Below are 23,553 nucleotides of genomic sequence, written 5' to 3' on the forward strand. Positions count from 1 at the left end.
AGAAAGAAGGAATGTCACAAGTGTGTCCACATGTTAAATTAGCCAAAGATGGTCACTTTGATGAGTGAAGAGTTTGGAATATGTTTTTGCTTATTATTTATTTTTTATTTTTTTCAGCTTCGGTTGTTTATTTGGCCTTGGTTTTAATTTCAGAGTAAGACATTAAACTGCACACATTTCAATAATAAAAAAAAACAAAACGTTTGACCGGTACTGTATATTTTCAGGATTCAGTATTGAGGCACCTTTTTGGTGCATTTCTCCATCCATTATCTAGACTCTGGTGGATATAATTAACAAAGCAGGGTTAACGTTTTTAAACTGTTGTTCTGTGAGACTTAACCTTCTGAACTACCATGAAACATGTTCTGTCAACATTGTTTCCTTTTCCCCGGATTAAATACACTTTTAGTTTGTTGACAGTTTTGCAAATTAGATTTCAGTTATGATGTATGGAGTTCACAGAAAGAATGTTTTAGGAAGCATAAAGTCTAATTGATTCTGTTTTGGAGACTGTCAGCAGTGGTTAGCGCCGATTAGCAATTTTAGCTTACAGCGTAGACGGTCTTCCGTTGACATGTAGCAGCGGGAGTGTTTTCCAGCGGCTAGTTGCGGTAGTGGTTAGCGTGCCTGACTCTCCTTTCCCCTTAACACACACAGCTGCTTATCTGACAATCTGCTGCTGCAGCACTCCAGCCTCCAGCTGTCCCAGGACACCCCACGCTCCCGCCACACAAACACACACTATTCACTTACAAACTTCCCACTTCATCCCTTCCACACTCATCCTAACCCCAAAATCCCTGCTCCTGCCCCCCCCCCTTGTCAAGGATGATTACGGAGCCAAGACCAGTGTTATATCATTGATTTAATAATCTTCTTGGCCTCGTATGGGGGGAGGAAAACAGCTTAAGTTTGCATGGACCGATTCGGGCGCTTCATACAATTCGAGGAATTTGCAAGTTCATGGAAGAACAGAAAGAGGGAGCGTTTGGGCGGCTTCATCTCGGAGAGATGCTGAGTCCCTTCTTTGCGGAGCCCGAAGGGCCAAGAGGAGCCCCCTCCACCTCTGGAGGAAAGACTGGGAAGGAGACGTGGAGGGAGGAGGAGGGAGGAGGAGAGAGGCGCCTTAGCTTAGCCTACCCTACAGTGTGGAGAACCAATTAACGCTGTTTATTAGGGGTTGTGTCATTAGAAGCTCGGGGGGAAAGGAAAGCCCCTCGGTGGAGCCGATGTGAAGGAAAGCAACGAGCATTGGATTGAGGCGGTGTGGGTGGGGGGGGGGTGGTGTGGAGAAGAAAGGGTGGCTTAGGGCCCCCGGTTATCCCGAGGTGCGTCAGAGAAGGTATCCCTGTCTGCGTCAGGGGTTCCACTCCATTGGCAATGTAAAGACGGGAACGGGCTTCGAGGAGAGCGAGGGGGGCGCAAACAATCCCTTTTCTTCCCCTGCATGTGCGGCGGGGGTATTTTGGAAGGGGTTGCCATGGTTACCCCTCCGGTCTGGGATTTGTAACATGATAGCCGGCTGCCAAAAACCGCAATCTCAAAGTGGGAGAAATTGTGCTTGCGTTTGCGAGTGTTGCATGAAAGCTCCGTCTGTGTGTCCATACGTGTGAGAGGGGAAACGGGGGCTACACAAGCAGGCATTGTGTCTTTTAAAAGTTGTGTTTGTCTGGCTCGCCGGAGTTGCGTCCCTGCGAGGGGAGGAGGGGGGAGGGGGGGGATGCATCAGGATCCTACCTTGCTCTTTCAAGGGGTTGTTGCATTTCCTTGTGGATTTCCTCAGCAACCTAATCACAACACACACACACACACACACTCGGGCACATACACTTTGTTACCTCTGTCTCCCACCCACACAGGGGCCTCCACTTAGCCAGGGTGGTGTGGAGGGGGTTGTTTTACAACCCTGCTCAGGGCTTTCCCTGAGCAGTGGGCTGCCTTGCTAGTGATTACCAGCTACACGTACCACACACACACACACACACATAGACAAACGCGCACACACACACAAATGACTCATTACAGTGGAATGTTTCCCTTGTTTTTCAGGTCATAAACCGTTCCCATGGCAATGGCAGTTAGTCAGGGAGGCTGTTGACTTGACCACCAGGGTCTCATTGAGATTAAAGTCATCGCGCTGAGATGAACCATATGATGCTCTGGTCATTATATACACCAGTGATAGTTATATTTTTTTATGTGTGTGTGTAACATAAGAGTAAGATACCTGCATGAAACTACTCTAGTAATAACGTCCTTTTATTTAAAGCCACACACACACACACACGGAGCTGCTTCCAGACTTGGATAGGTTAGACAGGGGAGAGGATGATGTCATCATCATCATCATCTCCAGGTGGGGAAGCGGTTACCCTGCGTTCCACAGTCAACAATATCAGGTCCTTCCTTCACCACGTCAACACACAAAGTATCGTCTGTTAGACAGAGAAATGAACTTAAATTAGTCTCGAGGTTTTTCTTTTGTCCTGACTGGAATGTAACGTAATGCTATAGAGTTCTCAGAGTGGTGGGGGACGGAGACATGACAGGTGGGGGCGTGACACAATTTAATGCATCTCCTTTCTTGACGATGAAATATACCTTAAAGATTCGGTTTGCTAGCGTCAAGTTGGAAAAATACAGCAGCCGCGTATTTTAAGGAAACACATTGACTTGAACTGCAGCGATATTCTGCAGAGCCATGGTGGGAATCCACAGAGATGTCTGCATTCTCCTACCGTTTGTCTCGTCTTATCTCTGTGAGGTGGGACTCTCAGCTGTTGCTTCGGCAAAAACGAATAGATCCTGGTTCAGCATTGATCGTGAAAATGGGAAAACAGGCTCATTGCAGCCACTAACGCAGGAAAAAATCACTCGCTCACCTGCCTTGACAAATGGATTTGCAGAGATTGCAAAAAAAAAAAGTAATTTTCTCCTGCACTTTAATTTTCTTTGAACTTTTTGTTTTTGGTGATGGTGGTTTTGATTCGTTATGAAGTATAACATTACTTTGTGTTTGTTCAGTACATTTAAAAGCATGTAATTTGTCAGGATGTTTGTTGGTGCGATTGAACAAGGGGGAAAATTCAAGCTCCATCTGAAACAAAGTGGTGAATGACCTAGAAAGTTTGAGAGGCACAGCTGTGTAGGATGTAATAATGGTCATCACAATAATGGTGCTTGAAAAGAAACATGTACGGATTAACTAATGATATTTGTTTGGTCAAAAAACTATGGTAAATGATTATCGCTGTTTAAAATAGCTTTGCTTTTAGATGTTTCATTTTCTCTTATCAACAAATCCTTTAATAGACTTAGTGTTTGAGTTTTTTTTTTTTTTTTTAAATACCTACATCACAAAATTGGCCCTCTGTTACGACAAGTTCCCTGACGCAATCCAGGCTGTCACCGGGTAACTACGATTTTTGAGTAATAGCAGATGTCGGCTGCTAAAGACGACAAAATGACCCAAATACAGGCAGTCACAACACTTTGATTATAAAGGAATGGTTTGGTTTTGCAAAGTCTGATGTGAAACAGATCGCCGTGCCGTGTAAAGTTTGTAGAAAGTCTATTAAAACCACAAACTGCGGAACGACAAACTTGTTGCAGCACCTCAAACAAAAGCGTGCAGGGAAATGGGAGACTTTTTTCGTTCTCAATGAGTTTCTGATGCTCGCTCCCAATCCATCTCCACAACCCAAAAAACCAGGAAACCCTCGCAGCCTCATTTCCTGTTGTTTCCTGTCTGACGAAATGGCACAGATGCAAGAAGGCACGGTGCTCGTCTGCGCGGTTGGAACGCGATGGCTTTGTAAAGATGTGAAACAATTGATCACATGAATGAACCTTAAAGCTGGAAACATTTTCGCTGAGGAAATGTCTGTACGATGAGATGGAGAGAAGTGGAGTTGTATTACTCAACAACCACAGATCTCACGACCAGAAGGACCGAGCAGCCGTGAACCCGACCTTTCGGTTGTATTAACGAGGACTGTAAGTGGTGCTGTTCTTATGTCGTTGACCTTTTGTTCTTCTTCTCCTCGGCATGGGCACTCAATTATAGAAGAAGAATGTCCTGTTGAAGTGGTGTTGCACATCTACTTAAGAACATGGTGTGGTGAAAGAGAATGATGAGTACAATATGGCATATTGTCATTTTTTTATTTTTTTTATCTGAAAACACTGAAGAAGTTGGGTTGTTCTGGTTGTTCTACCTACTTCTAGCAGCTCTAATAGTGATTATAACTGCTATATATACCGATCAGCCAATACATTAAAACCTCAACCCCTTATGACAGTTCAGTGTTCTGCTGGGAAACTTTTGGACCTGGTATTCATTCATGTGGATGTAACTTAGACATGTAGCACCCACCTAGACCTGACCAGACCCCCCCACCCCAAAAACAATATCTGTGTTTACATGGAGCCAGGAAAATGCTCCATATAAACACGTTGATAGGAATAAACAGGCCCAAACTGATCTAAAGTCATGTAAACGGTGAATCTGAATGAAGTCGGGCTGCGTTCCGTCTGAGCGTGCTCTGTCTGGATGTAAATGTGCAGTGACGTCCGAGTGACGTTCGCTCAAGTCTGAAAGAATTAGACATTGTTGCACGCTTAGACGGCAGAAAAAAATAGAAATATTGAACTTGTTTAAATAAAGTCCATCAAAAATGAATTGAAGCAGAGATAGACCGAAGCGTGGGACAAATTCAGAACTGCAGGAAAACTTTGAAGACCACTTACTATAAGGCTAACACAATAGCATAAGTGGATATGACCCCACAAACTTTCTGAATCAAGCCTTGTCATTAATAATAAAAGTGTAAAAACAATAGCAGCTACTGCTGATTAGACGAGAGACCTCCATCACCTCCATCTTTGATCAGTCGCGTGATGTTTTCATTGATTTGTCACACGTCTGTGAAACGGATTAAAAGTAGAGGTACATGTAAACATTAGATTGGAATAGAAACCTTCACTTGGAATGAGAAAAAAGTCCATGTAAACCCAGCTAGCAGAACAACGCAGGCACAAAAAAGTTTATGAAAAACTAAATAAAAAAAATACAGCACAGGTTGTTGACCCTTTCAAATTCCTTGGATCTCTAGAAACAGATCATCCCACAGCACCACACTAACAGGACGTCCTCAGAAGGTCCATGTGGTCATAATGTTATGCCTGATCGGTGTCTTAACATCAATATATAATATAAATCAGATGATAATCCTTGTGCTTGTCTCATACCTCAGTTTGACAGGAATTGAACTCCTACCAAAACTGAGGCGCTTTATTGCATTGATGCTAAACCTCTAAAGTTGCTTTTCTCGTCCACGTGCGACATTGACCACCGACACTGAATACTACTAGTTGTAGAGGACGTGCGACCTGACAGCCTCCACCACATGAAGCAGGAAAAAAATTGTCTCGTCTCCACTCCACATTCTCTCATCGCCCCGGTCTTCTTCTCTCCATATTTATACATGTCACCATCGCCTCCGTCCAACCGACCCGGAATCTGCTTCATCATCCCTGTTTGTGCCAGTAAAAGCAAAGTTACCTGTTGTTTTTGTGTGTGTTTCCTAGGCAGCAACAAGAAGAGGAATCACCTGAACCAGAGGGTTAAGAAGCCGGACTATAAAGTAGCCTACATTCAGCTGGTGAGAAGACATAAACACACACACATCCACTCATCCGCCCACTCATCCCAGTCGTTCCTGGTTAGCGTGTGAGTAGCATTAACTCGTGTCCAGTACACAGTAGGGGGGGGGGGGGGGGACCTCGCCACAATAACAGTCTCTCTTTCCCACTAACACCTAGCCAACTGTGTTGTTTTATTATTGTGGGGCTTTGTGTCACGGGCTATTTTTGACGTGGGGGGGGGCTCGCCGTGTGAGGGAGGCGGGACCGAGCTGAGCCGATGCTCCCCCTCCCCCCTTGGGCCTCGAGCTCACTCGTCCTCGCGCACACACACACACACACGCGAAACATTTGATTTACCTGGCGTCGTTTCTTTGATCCCGAAAAAATGAAGAGCACGCACAAATCACGCGGCTGTACCGTTTGCGTTCGCACACTCTGGCTGCCCTCTTGAGAAAGCAGCAGTTTGAGGCTCTCGCAGGTTTCCCGGGGGTGAAAGGTTCCCTTTGGTTTCTTGCCAGACTTATTGCAACAAATCTTGAGATATGGCCGTCATCTGTTCCAGCTCTACCTTTGCATGGTTGCGCACGGTGCCATCGACGACGGCATGTGAACAATCATGTGCACTTAGTGCGTGTGTTTGATGGGCGTCAGACAAAAGGAATTCCCGGGGGGGGGCGGCGGCGGCGTGTCAGCTCAGACTCTCTTCTTGCATCACGGCTATCGGCTGCACACCTGTGTTTGAGGTGAGCCGCGGGTCAGGACGGTGCCCCCCCCCGACAAAAAACGTCAGAAAGAAGTCACTTTTTTAATGCAGCCTTTGATGCAGACGCGAAAAAGGCAAGGGGACCTTTGTTTTGTGCCTGGCGTTTTGATCTCGCCCAGATAAATCAGCGGCGGTGTAGACACTTGTTTACGCCACACCACCCACCCGACTGGGAGCCATCAATCTTGAAACGGATGAATAATGAAAACTGTCTAAACACGACAATTTGAAAGAGGATACATAATTGAAGCGGCCATGAATCTTTTAAAGGGGAGACTTCCTCTTGTCTGACACCAAGGAAGTGGCTTGTGATTTTGTGTGCGTCTGGAATTCCCAGCGGAGTCGCTAGCGATGCTCCTGTCTCACCAGGCGGGGAGACAATGATAGGTGTGAGGATGCAGAACAATGTACAAACACACACATGTATGCACACACACACACACACACACCTGTGACATGTCCACATCATTCATGCATGCAAACCCCCCCCCCCTGGGGAGACATGTTTTTTTTTTTCCCCCTCCTTAATTGTCACTTGGTTTCTCGAGTTGTGCTCGTTTAAGCCGAGATGCAGCCTCTTTACGCGCAAAATGGCTTGAAACAAAACCAAATATCCGGCCTATTTCTCTGGCAGGTTTTCGGAAAAACATGCTCTCCTCTCAACTCCCTTTCCTACCTCACTCTCTCTTATGTACACACACACACACACACATACACACTCGCACAAACTCACACACAAAAGCCCCAGAAAACCCTCCTTTCTTTTGCAGCGGTCGGTAGAAAACAAGATTGTTCCTAATTGACTCCACATGTGGGAGAGTGTTCTGTGGGTAGATGCTCACACCACGGTCCCCCCCACCCCCCCACCCTCATTCTACTACCCTCATCCTCCCCCCTTTCTCCCCCCCTCCCTCCTTCCATCCCTCCCTCCATCAGCTAATATTGCAGCAGTAATACATTTGCGCTCTCTCTCTCTCTCATTCCTTACTCTCGGTTTGTGGTTGAGGGGAGGCCTCCCGTTAGCGGGGTTCCGTGACGGCCATTTTCCTCAGGCTTAGGGGGGACCCCACTATCGGGGCGGAGGAGGAGGGGGCGTCTGCATGTGTGAAATATGCACTGTGTGTGGGAAACTGTGTGTGTGCATATATATATATATATATATATATATATATATATATGTATATGTGTATGTGTATATATATTTGTGTGTGTGTGTGAGTAGGGGAGGTGACTAAGGCCATGATGGAGTCATGCCAGAGCAGGGAGGTCCAGAGACGGGGCAAAGCAGTCGGCGGGGAGGGGTGAGAGGCTGTGTGAGTGTGTCTGTGTGTGTGTCTCTGTGTGTTTGTGTGTGTGTGTGTGTGTGTGTGTGTGTGTGTGTGTGAGAGAGAGAGAAAGACAGGGTGGTGGTGGTGGTGGTGGTGGTGGTGGTGGTGGTGGTGGGGTGACAAAAACAGCAGTACAAAATGAAAAATCCTGAGTCTATCAGATTGTTTTTAGATCTGACTGCCTTTTCAGCGCGACCGCAGTGTTTAAACTCAGACGCCTTTGATGCACCGCTGGGCCCTAGTAGAGGGCTAACTCCAGCCGCCGCGCTCGGGGTAACACTTGTTTCCGATTTTCGCAGTCAACTCATATTGTTCCATCTGTTTGATGCAGTAAAGGGCGGAAAATCTAATTCGGGATTGCACTTTTTGACCTCTGCTGTAGACATTACTTCATGTACAGTAGGTGTAATTAGATTTCTTGTCTGGTTAAAAATAACATTTTCCTCTGGATTTTTGGAATTTACTTAAAAACACCTTTTATTATGTGACAAATGTGTGTGGTTTTTTTTGTTTTGTTTTTTTTTGCAGTGGAGCCTCTGTTAAAGTGGGTTTGATTCAAAATCCGGATGTGACGAGGCTTTTTTTTTTATTTATTTTTTGTTGTTGTTGCATCCAAGCATGTTCATGATGCCATCATGCATGTCAGACGATGTGGTCTACCCTCATTAAATCCTCTTGGCCCATCTCATCACTGAATTGCACCACACTGTACCACTATTTCCTGGAAAACCAAGGTTCTATTTGAAACCGGTTTAAACATCATCTGGGGCTTCACATGAAGGAAAAAGCGCTCGTCTGCTCAAATTATAGTCATTTTTGAATGTTTTCAGTCATTGTTCAGCGACATTATTGTCAGTCAAACATTTACGATAAAGTTCCTCTGCCTGGCACGTAAATTAAACGGTTGTGGTGAGTTTTGGCGGAATTGAAGTTATTTTCTCCCTTTCGCAGTATCGTTTGCAAGCAGCCTCGCTGGCTGGTGCCAGCTGCAGCTCTTCAGTGGGCTCAGTGCTTCAAAGTGCATGTTGAAAGCTCCTGCAGGGCCACACTAAGAATATATGAATGGGATATTTGCCCATTCTCAGCATTCTAGTTCAGTGCTGTAAGCGTCAGAAGTAATAACATATATTCAGCACTTGGTCCGAAGCAGTTTGTTCATCTGATTCTGTGCTGTATTACAAAATGATTTCTTGTTGTTTCTCCTCCAGTGTATGTAATCAATAACATTCAGACGCTTTGCATGTTGTTGTTAGCTGCACTGTTAGCTTCTGCTAACATTACAGTGTCTGTCTGAATAAGATCTCGGCCAATCGTGGGGAACCTGACACAAGTCTGGCTAGAGATTAAATAGGGCTATATTAAACTCAGCCTAGTGCTATTTATAAGTTTACACTATTGTTATCATTTTGCATTAAGTATTAAGCCATCCAAATAAAACACAGTTCAAATATTATTTATTTTTTTCCCCTAGATTGGCAGATATTGGATTGGTTGGGGCTTTGTATGAAACTGTTCTCAGTTCTGAGTTAAAAAAAAAATATATAATAAACGTCTAATCAACCAAAGACCCCGTGCATACCTCTGCAGACCTCCTAGGGGCCGTGGATCCCCCTGTTGAAGAGCTAAGCTCTCAAGGATGTTTGCAAATCTTTCACTAACTTTCACAAGTAGAGATGTCCCGATCCAGGCTTTTTTTTTTTTTCTTTTTTTTTTTTTAAAGTACCAGATGGATCAAAATCAAATCCACGTCCCTGTAGCATAAAAACCTCTTTTTTCCTTCTTTGTTTGTGGCAGCTGACTAATGTCAAAGCTGCCAAGAAGAAAACAAAGAAGAACTCAACTACTACTACTACTACTACTACTACTACTACAACTACTGCTGCTGCTGCTGCTGCTGCTTCTTCTGTTTCAGTGTCAGTTGGCTTGTGTCATCCAATGCGGCCCAACTTTAATATACAATCGATTCACTCGGGTACACTCAGGCAGAGGCTGAGAAAAGTTCATGCTGTTGGATGACCAGCCCATTACTGGAATAGAGAACACAGGTTTTCACCGTCTGTTGGAGCTTCTGGAGCCAAGGTACGAGCTATCCTCTACTCGCTAAATTAGCTTTGACAGCCCTATTTATTGGATTTAATACAGACGCGGCGCAGTGCTACAATCTCCAGGGGAGAACATTTTGTTCGGGACTCGGATCAGCCCACATTGAACATTAAAATATCTGTATCGGACCGGGGGTTAAAACAAAACAAAAAAAAAGAAAAACTTCTTCGGGATGTCCCCATTAACAGGTCATGTGGGCTCACAGGGAGTCTTGTAAGTATTACCATAAGTGCATCTTTTTGTGGGATGTGATTGTGTTAATCCCACACAAAAGCTCCCTTCACACAGTCAGAGGAGAGTCTGCGTAGTAGTGAAAGTAGCGTGGAGGAAGAGTGAAAACACTGCAGCAGAAGGGAGGGCAGGCGCACAGATGGTCCATGGTGTTATCACGATACCGGCCTTTAGTCATCGCGAAGTGAGCAGCTCGCTTTGTTTACACATAAACCGATGATGTCACTATTTTCATAGTAGTCACACTCTTGTTTTCCACGTTTGAGGGCACTTACACATTTTTGTAAATGCTTTAAAGCTAATACATATATACATAATATTAAAATAAAGCTGGGAAACGATTTTATTTTGAAATATTCGTGCATATTTAATATTTAAAGCCGGCATCTTCACAGTTAAATCTTTGGCGCATTAAAAGCAAAGCTCTTTTAACGCACCATCAGCTCATTTAGCAGGGAAAAGGTCTCTACTATTGTTTATGTGCCTCCTGGCCAAGTTTTCATAGAAGTAGTAAATACAGCGTTGAGGTTTCTCTCTGGGGCCTCGGCCGCTGACAGCAGCACAGCAGACCAGATGCACCAGTCGCAATTCAACTCCGTGCCCCAAAGCAGCGTCCCGGCCCGACGACCGCAGAACAAAACAAGATATAGGGCTGGACCGACACTTACACACAATAAGTGGTAGCTTCATTCAAATTGCTCATTTCCCATGTTTCTTCTTTCCCGTCGCTCCCTCCACCCCCGGTCAGTCCGCGGGGGGAGAAGGCTGAGCGGCTCGCCGGGTGGAAGGGGGACGGGGGGAGCGAGTAACAGCGAGCAGCAGCGAGCGGGAGAGAGAGGCGCAAAACAGGCAGGAGTTTAGAGACTGTGTGGCAAACATGGAGGAGTTGTGACACAGCTTTGGAGAAAGGGGGAAGAGAAGGGGGAGAGGGAAAAAAACAGCTGTATTCGGAGTGATTATGAGAGGGAAGCTGTGGCCAAGTCTGGCTCCCTCCTCCGTGCGACTGACACTAGATGGCAACATTTTGCTGTACTGCGCTGGTTTCTCCGTTCATCCCCTATCTGTTATTGACTCGTTGTTGCTTAATCATAGACACTGTGAAGGGCTGTGTTTATATGTGTGTGTGACTGTGTGTGTCTCTGGCTCGGCTGCAGGGTGGTGATGGAGAGGGGTATACAGGGTGCAAACCTCCCCCCCCCCCCCCCCCCCCCCAAAAAAAAAACAAAATATCCCGATTCCCCCCATCCCCTCCCGTTCCTGCTTTGCCGGGGCTCTGTGGAGCTGGAGGTGCTGAATCAGGCTGACGGGGGGAAATCTTGCTTATCTGTGTGGAATTTTATTATTTTCAACTATTTGGATCGTGATGGCTCCCGCTCGCCTTCCCTCCCTCTTCCTCCTTTTCACCTTGTCACGCGAACACAGGCTTTCCTCACACAGCGTTGCCTGCTGTCTGCTGCTGCTGCTTTGCTTCCTTCCCTTCCCGGTGCTGCCTCACCCTTGCTTATCACACCAATTAACATTTTTACTTCTGCTCCCCCACCACCACCAGTGCCCTCTCCCCCTCTGTTTGTCTTCTTTTCTTTCTTTCACTTGTGACTGGATGAGTTATCGTACGAACATTTCAATTAACTCCATACCCTCTTAGTCATTTGTTTTTGTTTTTATTGTCACACTTTATAAATCTTAATTCAAAGCACATCAGTCAGGAGGAGACGTGGATAGAGAGAGTGTCCTGGAAACTCTTTTCACAGGAAAGTCCATCCTCTCCGGTCTCAATCTTTGTTGGTATTATTAGTTAACGAAATGTACAAAGGGGTTATCCTTCAAAATAACTTCAGCTGCTCAGGAGCAGAGCGATATTAAAACACAGAATTCCTCTGCCCTTGGGAGCTGTGTTTTATTAACATGCGCCGCATCTTGGCTTCCTGCTACAGGCTTTTGGAGAAAACAGTGTAAAAAAGAATATCGTTTGTTCTCGGATTAGTGCGGCCATGTACTTTTAATATTTGCTGGGACTAGCGCATTAAAACACGCACGGCAACAACTGGAATAATTTCCTACCTAAATTCCAGGTTTCCCGTGCATCCTGCAGTACCTGGAAAAGACTTTGAACGTTTGTACTTTGTACCGTTTCCCTCTTTATACTTTACAAGTTCTTTCTGGAACTGTGCGTTAACCAGAACTAACAATTTTAGAGTACCTCAGTGTTCTTCCTGGAAAATCATTTTCACATTCTTGTCTTCTACTTTTTGCCGTCGGTTGTGAAAGACATGAAATCTGAATTAGGGTTTGTGTTCAGACCCAGAAGAAGAGTTCTGTGTAAGGGTAGTTTGCAATGCTCTTAATGTCCTATTAATTTTAATGAAGAGTTAGTGATTCGCTTGAAAACTAAGAAAATTGCTACTGAAATGGAGCCAGGCAACTTGGAAATAAGTACTCAGAGGCTAGTACTGGTATCTCTGGGCTGCCTGGATGTTACTTTATGTATTAGCTGCAAATATGTAACTAACCTTGACTTTCTTTAAAAGATTTTACATATTCATTAATCATTTGAGCGTTTTCAGGGAGGTAAAGATTCAGCTTACTGAATTCAAAGGTAGCGCTCTGGCCATTGTTCCTGGTTTAGTCATGCCTTGTGCGGGAATCAGTACGCGGCTACGTAAACCCTTTCGTAAAACGGTAAATTGCGAGAACTTCCAATTAGTCAAAGCCACAGCCGGCGCAAATTCACACCTTAAATAATGCCAGGACGTCTAAAGAATCCAAAGAACCTGCTGCAGCAGAGCTGCACATACATATTTAATGGCTGCATCCTGTGAGATTACAGAGGCAACATCTTTATTAAATGTGTGTGGATTTTAAGGATTTATGAAAAGGATAAAAAAAAAAAATAAATATATAAAGAAAGAAAGTGAGAAAAGCGTGATCCTCCTTTTATCCTGAGTCATGCTGCCTTACTTGGGCTTAAATGCAGCTGTCAGCGTTCTGGACCATATAAATCTTAGGAAGGAATGGAATGATATACTAATTAGTGCGTGTACAGATGTGCGCGAGCCTAATAAAAAGAGAAGCTTTTTCCTAATCGAGCTCCACCATCTCCCAGTGTGTGTCCTGATTGGAAAAAAAAAAAGAGAAAGAAATCACTTTTAAGTTGTGTGTGTGTGTGTGTTTCATAAGGTTTCATAAGAGCTCAGTGGAGGGAAAGCATGAATTATAGAGAACAGAGCAGGGTCTGAACCATCCGGTTTGGAATCTCACACGCGAGCCTTTTTCCCCCGAACGGAAGGTTTTATCTCGCACGTTCCGACACTTCACCTCCAGTTCGGTTCAGATGTTACGAGCCTTGGCGGCCTCGACTTGCGCGACCGTGGACGCGTTTCAGCCAGCGACGGGTTGAAATTTATCGAGGAAGCAGAACAGAATAAAACGCGGTGCGGTCCGACAACAAACACAGAGCCAACCTCAAGACTATCTGTCTTCCTGCTTCCTTTTTTTTTAATTGATTCTTATGTCATCTCCCTCTCTCCGTCTCTGCATCTTCTCTCCTCACCCTCATTTCCTCCGGTTTCCCCCCTTATTTAGATAGCCAGGTCAACACCCACACACACACACACACACACACACACACACACACACACGAGCGCGCATGCTCCTAACCTTTCCTTGATTACCCCTGACCCCGTGACCTGTAATGACACAGCTGCAACTTTGATCAGCCGGTCGGCATGCGGCACCACCCATGTTCTCAGCGGGGCTGCCGCTGGCCTGATAAAGCCCTCTGATAGGCCCCCGCTGATGCATTTCCTGTTTTGGTATGCTTCTTCGTTTTTTATTTTCTCCACCAGCTGGTCCCAGCATTCCTCAGAGTTGGGGAAGGGGGGGGGGGTTTGCAGGGGCAGGGGCAGGGGCATTGCCTGGATGTTTATGTTCACGTGCATGTCGGGGTGTTTTAAAGCTCCGACTGGGTGTTTGGTAGCCTAGATAGTTGGGTCTGGTGCTAAGAAGAAGGGGGTTGGGTTGGTGGAGGGGATGCTTGAAATTGGAAGGGGGGGGGTGTGAGGGTTGTTTACATGTGTTGGCAAGAGAGAAATGGGGTACATTGTGGGGGTTGCAGAGGAGAGTGACATACATGGAGGGGATAATGATCATGAGCAGCTGTTTATATACATACATGCATGTGTGTGTGTGTGTGTTTAATGGGGGGCGGGCTGCAGAGAGATAGCGAAGGTTTAGGTGTGATTTGGCTTTGAGGTGCGGAGGTCGGGCGGGTTTCTCACACGGTTCACTCATTATTGCCGTTATGGACAGATTTGCTGGTGTTATTCTTGGCGTCTTCTGATGTCGTTATCTTCCCCGAGCGTCCGGTTCTGGACCAGATGGATGCGGACGTCTTTGTGGGTGGCTGGGTGTGTATTTAGGTGGTGATGATCTTTTCCTGAGAGCTCTGTTACCAGGGTCCAATGTCTCCGGTAACAGGCTGGGAGCAGACATGCCCGGACATGAAAACTACCTCACACACACACACACACACATGCATCACACAAACACACACACACCGTCTCTGTGTCACTCCCACCGTCCGTTTGTCTCCGGGCAGAAGTGCGACGTGCCTATGTATCACTGGACGCCTGCACTAGTGTGTCAGAGGGTTCCTGCGATCGATCTTTGCAGTATTTTCTGTCGAATACCAGAGGCGGAGTTCATCCACCTGTCTGACACCTATTGTTTGTCCCACAAAGCCTGTGCACCACTTTGTTTTTGTTTTTTTGTTGTGTTCAAAGTGACATCACACATAAAAACACATTAAAAGTAACGCTTTGCAACAATGAAAGTCTATATTCTGGATGTGAATATGTGTTGCAGCGGTTCACACAAACGAACCTGCGGAGGCTTTTCTGTGAGGTAACTGAAGCTTGAACGACGTCGTAACTCTTCTAAAATGCGTTTTTTTTTTTCGCAAACATGCTGTACGATAGACTCTGTGCACAGGCCTCGTGCCTTTTTTCAAATTTTTCGCCAGTCACTTTGCGGCAAAAAATGAAAGAACAACATTGAAATAAGGCCGGATATACTGTCAGGAATGCGTTTAGCCTCCAGTGGCTCCAGTGACCACTGTCGTGTGCCGCTTTGTAAACGCTTCCAGTCGCTATAACTGAGCTTCCACTGTTTCCCTAAAGACAGTGGCTGCACAGAATATGAAGGACGGGACCAGACGTACAAACGTATGCAGCTGACATTTCGAAAATGTCGGGATTCGTATAACTCCTTAGGGTAGACGACTTTTAGCCGCAAGTGTGCATGCCGTCATTGCGTGTGTGTAATGCATCTATTATGAGTTTCACTTTCTGAATTGAATTATTGGAATAAATCAACTTTTTCATTCATATTATACTTTACTGAGCTGTACCTGTAGTGTTAACAGCATCATTTAAAGGATAAAATAAAATGAAATTCTCACTCATTCATCTGTATTAACCACAGAAGTGACACATTGCTTGTTATTTTGGCAGCTTAATGAAGCCTTAACCAAGCGTTCGCCCCCTGGTGGTTGGCTGACAACTGGTTGAGAAAGTGCTTGGTTAGATTTTCAGCAGAACCTGCATTTTAAATGTAAATATATTGGTCAGGTTCATTTAATCATGGCAGAATTAATTGTGCAGCCCTATGACACACATAAAACATGGCTGTTTTTTTTTCTTCTATCTAGATTTTAATAAGGCATCTGATGTTCCACACAGTAAATACACTGAGTTCAAAATAAACATATTTACATTACACACAGTGACTGGTTTTCAACACATTATATGCATTTCTGCATGTAGGTGTGGAAATATAGATTTTTTAAATATTTTTTTTTTGTGAGGTTGTGGAGAAATTCATTCAGCTTGTGTACAGGGTCAATTGCAATGTGCAATAACCTATTGCACACGATTTACCACCAAAAACAGTCCTTCATGATGAGAATTTACTGTCTCACGTAAAAATGAATGCAAGTTGTATTCAACGTACTCGCAGCCGTAGCTCACCTTGGCTGATGTGCAGAGTAGAATAAGAAGAATGATGGAAGGTGGTGAAGGAGACAGAGAGATCTCTGAGCAGCTGTTTGCTGAACGAGGCTCCTCATCAATAACATGGAACAGGTTTAGATCCCAGAAGGTAGATGTGGAACAATCTTGTCCCACAGGCAAACTGGAGTACGACGAGAGCCAGCGAACTATCGCTGTTTATCACGATACCTACTCTGCAAACACAGTAACAGCGTCAAGTAATAGAACAGAACTCAACATAAATGCCCAATATTGTGCTGCAGACATAAAGCCTATATAATATATAAATAAATCAGCACCGTTGTTTTTTGTGTACAGCAGCTAAAGGTCTAATAACTGAATTAAATGAAAGTCACAAGCAAATTGTTGATCTGCAGCCTCCTTCTCTCAGGAGAAGCTTTTAATTGAGAGGATTCCTCTGCTAGCGTTAGCAGATGCTTCTTCAGATGACGGTGTTTTCTGGATGTCATGGCTTCATCTTTAGTGAGCATTTCCACTCCTGCATCCTCACATGGGCACGTTACGTTTCAGGCTTGTGGCAGCTTATTCTACTTCAATTAGACCTGTTGTCCTCATAACTAATTAGCAAATATCCCTTTGAGGACGTTGGAATTTCATTGTTTGCAATTCTGTTTTTGCACAGCCATGTATTAAAACAAACAGTATGACTTTATTGTAACAAATATTGAAATAATCCTTGTGTCCTCGTATGAGGACATGTTTTTTATACTTCTCAAGTTGCACAAATCCCAAATACCGTGGAGAAGTTAAAGATGCACATCAAGCAAAAAGCTCTGGTCTTAGTAAAGTCGACCTGTCGGAACAACCCCTAGTAAACGCTGCAGAGGCAGTGGATCTGTTTCTACCTCACAATTGGATGCATCTACGCATCTGGAGGCATTTCTCACTGTATGATCTCATTAACAGTAGTATAACTTCTAATGTGTGGAACATAAAAAAATAATTTCACTTTTATTCAATTAGAGCATTCACTGATGCACAAGTTGCCAACATATAATCTGTTATTTGCTTGGTTATGGTGCTGGCTTATTACCTCTACAGTACAAAATGTTATTAAAAAATGGGAAACCGTGTCTCACGATGTGGAACTGGTTATGATGCTGCTGCTTGTGTGTGTGTGTGTGTGTGTGTGTGTGTGTGTGTGTGTGTGTGAAGCTATAAATACACATCACCTCTTAAAAAATGCACTCCAGCTTATGCAGCATCTTGTTTTGTTTTCAATCTAATGTCGACATTTAAAAAAAAAAAAAAAGCGGATGTAAACATGTTGTGCATGTGCGTCGAATCAGGAGTCGCAGCCACTTAGCAGAACGCACACACACACAAAGTGTCGTCCGCACGCCGTCAACACACGGGGGCCGCACGGTCACGGCTGTTAATGCGAACGACGACGCGGAGGCGACACACATACGTACGCTGCTGCGAGCCAAAAGTTTGACCAAGTTATTTGACTGTTGCCGGGGCTGTGGAGGAGATGTGATTGTAATTGGAGGGAGGGCCGAGGTCATGACCCTGGATGAACCCGCAGCAGGATGCTCTTGGTTAGTGGCCTACTCTCACTGCCACTTATCTGTATTTTACAGAGAGAGAGAGATGATTTCACTTTACTGCATCTCTCTCGCTCAGCACTTATTCTGCCAAATGTTTTTCCAGACTCTCATATCACAAGAGTTTGACTTATTTACCTGACTCTTTAACTCCCGCTTTTAGCGCCCTGAATCGGTTTAATTTGTAATTTCTCTCACGTCTTTCTACCAAATCGCTCCCATCTCGCCGTCCTTCCTGAGAGAACAACGGTCCGGTTTTATCTGTCTTTCTTCACCCCTTCGCCCTCCCTCCCTCCCCCTTCGCCCTGTCTCCAATCTCTGTCTCTCGCTCTTCTGTTCCTGGAATGGATTTTTACCAGGCGATTTGGACGCAGGCACAGTGGGACAGTGTGTGTGTGTGTGTGTGTTTGTGTTTGTGTGTCAATGAGATAAAGTGAGAGTGAATGCGTGGCCCACCCAGAGGCCTGGCAGCGAGAGCTATTTACAATCACCAGGCTACATCTCCTCTCCTCTGCGGCCCTCTTCCCGTCCCTTCCGTGCTTCTCTCGGTTTTCTTTGTCAATGAAAATCACTGCGTAATTATTAACAGGGCTAAGTTGCCCCCCAACGTACCCACCACCGCCACCTATATCTTGCTTAAAGTTCTTGATTTGGACGGCGGGGGAGTTTACAGTAGTATTCCAGAGATAGTCAATAAACAGGAGTGATGAATTATTGCTCAGTATTATATGAAATACAATAATTTGAAAACATTTTATGTGGGTTGGTTTTGACATTTGGTGCAGACCTTGTTGCACAATACAAGAACTCATTGGAAGCAAACCCTGGAAAACCATTCTGATGTGGATGCAATGCAGTTGCATCATTTTTCGAGCGTGAATAGACCCATCCTACTTATTCTTGTGTTATTTTAGTCAGCGAGGAACTGTATAATTTTAAGAAGCCAAGTATGTCCAGGTGAAATGAGTTTGTTAGAACAGTAAAATGCATGAAAAAAAAAAAAAAAAAAAAGATACTCTGAAAACTTTCTCCAGACCGTGTTGTCCTTTGCCTGGTTATTTTTTTCGTATGATTTTATGGTTACATGGAGACAGATGTTGACATTTGGTAGCCAGCAATTACTCATGCTTGGAAAGCCTAGAATAACAAGATGAACTAAGGGCAAACTGCAACTTGAACGGACCACTGTAGTCAGCTATTTCCTTCCAAGCTGGTAAAAGGAGCAGAAAAGCAAAATACTTAGAAGAAGAGCAGACGAGTCCACAATGTTTAGGTCAATCTTAAGAACTGCAGGCAAACATCCTCACTCCTTGGCTGCCAAAATCTATAAGCATGTGGGATGATGGTGCGCCAAAACTCTGTCCAATAAACAAGCTACTTGTGAGTTCATCTAAGTTCTGTTTACAAGCCCCAGTTCACTTGTAATAGGGAAGTTGGAACTTGAATGAACCAGAAAGAAATATACAGAAACTGTATCTGTGATCGAGACCAGGAGAACGCAGAGTTGCAGGGGCCTGTTCAGACCTTCTATTAAGATGTGATCGTGGATAACAACAGGTGTGAAAAAAACAAAAACAGGATGCGTTTGAGATCTCGTTCGAGAGATTCGACTTCTGGCCACATTTTAGAGGCGTGTCCGCATTCCTCTCATTCATTCATTCAGAAGGAAAAACATACTGTTATGCATTAAAAAGCATCGTGAGATGTTTGTTAATTAGTAATTAGAGACTTTTTTGCTGTTAACCAGCTAAAAAAATAAATAAATACAAGTAAGAATTTTTCAAATTATAAAGTATTTAATGTGAGTACATGAGCGTGATTATGTTAATTACTGATGTGGTCATGTTTGACGTATAAAGAGCCGTGTGCGGTTAGTATTTCCTCACTCGCCAAAGTCTTTACTTGCCTTTGTTACCGGAGATTATGGCGTGTATGGAAACGTCTAGGGTTGGATATAACCTGAGTCTTGTGCAGTTCTGGCTGACATCAGTAAATAACATGTGAAGCCAAAGTCTCGACACTCTAAGGCGGTACGATTGTGCCCAAAATGAAAATCACAACCGTCTTAATTAGAATTGTAGTCACGATTATTCATCATGTTAGAGAAAACATCTGTATTTTTATTTCACTACTTTCAAACAAACAATATGTGAACAGTTTTCAGTGCAAAATGAAACTTTAAATTAGAATAAATGCTTAGGAATATAAAGAAAATACCCAAGAATTTAAAGTTTACCATGGACTAACAGAATAAATATGCCATTACAAAGTGCAGTCACAAAGTGCAACTCAATGGAAATTAATTGCAGCTTATACAGAGAAGACATTATAACATAGGCCTGCAGGTTTTTGGCCTTTTTGTTCACCATGGTGCTCCTCGTCTCTATCTCCCGCTGCAAGGTGCGTTCGCTTGTTATTTAGGCAGCTTAATGAAGCCTTAACCATGCGTTCGCCCCCTGGTGGTTGGCTGACTACTGGTTGAGAAAGTGCTTGACTAGATATTCAGCACAACCTGCATTTTAAATGTAAATATCATGATCATGATCACAATTAAAATGAATTGTGCAGCCCTATGACACACACATAAAACATGGCTGTTTTCAGTTCTGGAGCGTCCCAACGTGATGTCAGGGTTTACTTGCATACACAGCACGAAACTGATATCAGATCTGGAGGAGATGTCAGGTCTGTACCTAAACCTGGCCCCTTGCCATCGGATAACCCAGACTGGATCTTAATGCAAGGTCTGAACAGGCCCACGGTTTCCATGAGCAAGTCACATGACCTCCATTAACCGTCCAAGTGGAGTAAAAACACGACTTTTAAGCTCCAATTTAAGAGCTCCAAGCACGTGTTTGACTAGCAAGCAAGAGTTGCTAAAAAGAGAATGATGCTTGCTCAGTCAGGATGGATAAATTAGGTTTGTACGTGCTCACAAACTCACAAATCTATATCCCACACACTCAGCAGGGGGTTGCCCTCAGCTCTAATCCTGGTAACCTCACCACTGTGGTCGCTTCCACTGTAGTCTGCCAGGCTCTCCTGCCATGTGGTCGAAATGGATTCTACCGCAATGTGAGCACCTCTCTCTCTCTCTCTCTCTGCCTCACACACACTACTACCACACACACACACAAACCAACAAAGACACACCACCAGTACTCGAGATGCCTCTGCACTTTGCTACGGCGTACCCCACCGCATCGCCGCATGAGCCACAGCGTCGGGAGAGTTTGCTCTGCGTCGTCAACACCTCTCCGTCTTTATATGCGGCTCACATTCGCCTCTGCTTTCATGCCATCCACCAGCCGTTTTCGCTGAGCCTCGTTCTGGTTCTGTTTGATAGTCTCTCTCTTACGGCCGTGTGAACAGCTCGGTTTCAAGTGCTCAGACCATTTAAAGCCCTGTCAGGCTCCCCGACCACATTGAGAGCCCCACTTTTCCCTTAATTCGGTCAAGTGTGGTCATCCACGTTCTCGGTGTACTTGGCCCCAACCCCTGCGTCACATCTTATTTCGCTCCACAGTAACTCTTGGTGCTGGAGGTTTTTTGAGAGCGCACAAAAGAAAAAGCTGATCTCAGATCGTTAAAGAGTGGTTACAGTGTATTTTCTGATGGATTCAATTCTTAAGTTCATTCAGATCATCTGAATGGAAGTCAACATTTGACCCGGAGAGTAGTTTTACAGCTGTTGGGCCGTCTTCAAAATAATAAAACTTTGCTCCAAGCTTGTTTCATTTCAGAGGACATAAAATCTGATACATGAAGCCTGTTCCGTGGATCGGGGGGATATTGGAAAATGAAGTCAAGCCTACTACAATAGGGTTGAGTAATCGTCTTTTGGATCCATCCCTGGGTTTTTTCCTTTCACATTTGTAGCATAGTTCTTATCCTGCGCTTAGGGTGCAGCCCAGCCAGAGGCTTCGCGATACTGTGTGTAGATCATCTATCACCTCGCGACGTCTGGTCCTTGTTCAGCTCAGTCTATTCATATAATGTGTGTTTTGACTTCCAGAGTAGCAGGTTGAATCACAATGTTCTATTCAGCCTCAGGTCAGAAAGTACAAAGTGCGCTGCGCCTACACCGTCCTGTTCTCACCAACGACATTTTTAACACGTCGGCCCAGAACAACTGTGGTTTTCATATTTAAATCTGAGCTCATGAATTTAAAAATAATCAACCCTTCCAATTCCTCCTGTTTTGATTTCGCGTGTTTTCCGAGGCTGGGCGCTCTTTTAACATTTCTCCTCTTAAGGGTAAATTGTTATACATACAAACACGCAAATGCAGGTGTTTCTGAGTTACTGCACGCTCAGTTTGTCACAAGCTTAGGCAGAAAGGTCAATCAGATTGAATACAGTTGTCCTTTGTGTGTTTCTTTCCATCTATCACCTGGTCTTCTCTCTTTTCACTCTCCCCTTCCCCTCAGGCTGCAAACAGAATTGCTCAGTGTGTGTGTGAATCTTGTGTGACCACATGTTGCACATACACAACCCCAGATTTGATGTATTTACATCTCACTTAAGTACATTTATGGTTACATTAACTACAAGGAACTACTAAGAAAATAACTTGCCTCTAATACCTTAACATGCATTTTAAATGATTGGATCACAACTAGCGTTAAAATGCGTCTCCAGCTACTATTCCAGATCCAGATGTCTACTCTTGACATGGCGAAAATACAAACTGAAAGAAAAGTGCACGTGTTATTATTTTATTTATCTCCATCCTGATGTTAATTATTTTCCTTGGCACTTTGGGACAATGTTGTTTGAAGCACTGAAAGAAAAATCTGGTAATAAACGTAAAGAAACACGCAGGTCATTAAATATATGTAACTTAACTCTGCAAAGCTATTTTTCATACGTCCAATCCAATTTATTTATAAAGCACAATTTTAAATTCCAAAGTGCTGTACAGTGAAATAGACGTAAAAAAAGAGAAAATCCTAAAGGTAAAACCCATAATAAATAAATATAGAATCTAATCCCAGATAAAACATCTGTGCACATAAAATAAACAACGTATGTGGTGTGAAAAGCCAAGGAAGAGCCAAGAAGAGCTTTAAAATGCGACAGTGCAGAGGCAGAAAACAGAACAAACGGTTTGGGAACCCTCAGGAGCTGACCTGAGAGATCAGCTGGTTGTTTAAAGGTGCAGAAGTTCAGAGAGGTACGATGGGGACAAGACCATTTATAGATTTAAAGGCAAATAAAAGAATTTAAGATGAATTGTAGCATGGACGGGTAGCCAGCAGAGTGAAATGTGCCCAGACTTTCTTGTGCCAGTGAAAAGACGTGCAATGGAGGACGCTGACCGTATAAAGTGCGTTACAGTAAGTGGATTACTGTTTCAAAGTCCTGTCTTTCGGGAACAGGTTTTATTTTTGCCAGCTGTCTTATCTGGAAGAAGCTCGTTTTCACCACAGCTTTAATCTGGCTGTTGAACTTAAGATCTGCGTCCACTTTTACCCCCCAAATCACGTACAATAGGTTTGACGTACCATGCCGAGGAACCCAGACCGACTGGGGGTCCCGTCACATCAAGTTTAGAGATCATTTAGACAGTTTTACAGTGGCTTAAGGGAGAATGAATCAGCCTTTTAAGGGGGACATAAATCTGGCAGTCATCAGCATATCAGTGGAATAAAATGCCATAATTTCTGAGAATGGAAGATATAGAGAAAATAAAAGAGGGCCCAGCACTGACCCCTGTGGGACCCCGTCAACAGTGAGCACGTGCCAATATTTTGATAGAATTACACTATCGTTTTAATTCATTTTAAAGCACTCTCCAGATGTATAAACAGACATTTTTCCCTTCTCTAATGATCGTTCAAAATAGCTCGTGTGTATTTTTT

At 44.1% G+C, this 23,553-nt stretch overlaps 1 protein-coding gene across 1 annotated transcript in view; it reads left to right on the forward strand.

Annotated features, from left to right (window-relative positions):
* mrpl23 (mitochondrial ribosomal protein L23) overlaps positions 1 to 23,553 on the forward strand; it is a 43,963-nt gene that overhangs the window by 14,826 nt on the left and 5,584 nt on the right. The window contains exon 4 of the mRNA XM_047596947.1: positions 5,593 to 5,666. Coding sequence (XP_047452903.1) covers positions 5,593 to 5,666 — 74 coding nt within the window. The remainder of the gene's footprint in view (positions 1 to 5,592; positions 5,667 to 23,553) is intronic.

This window comes from Mugil cephalus, chromosome 10, assembly GCF_022458985.1.
Source record: "Mugil cephalus isolate CIBA_MC_2020 chromosome 10, CIBA_Mcephalus_1.1, whole genome shotgun sequence".
Classification (NCBI taxonomy): domain Eukaryota; kingdom Metazoa; phylum Chordata; class Actinopteri; order Mugiliformes; family Mugilidae; genus Mugil; species Mugil cephalus.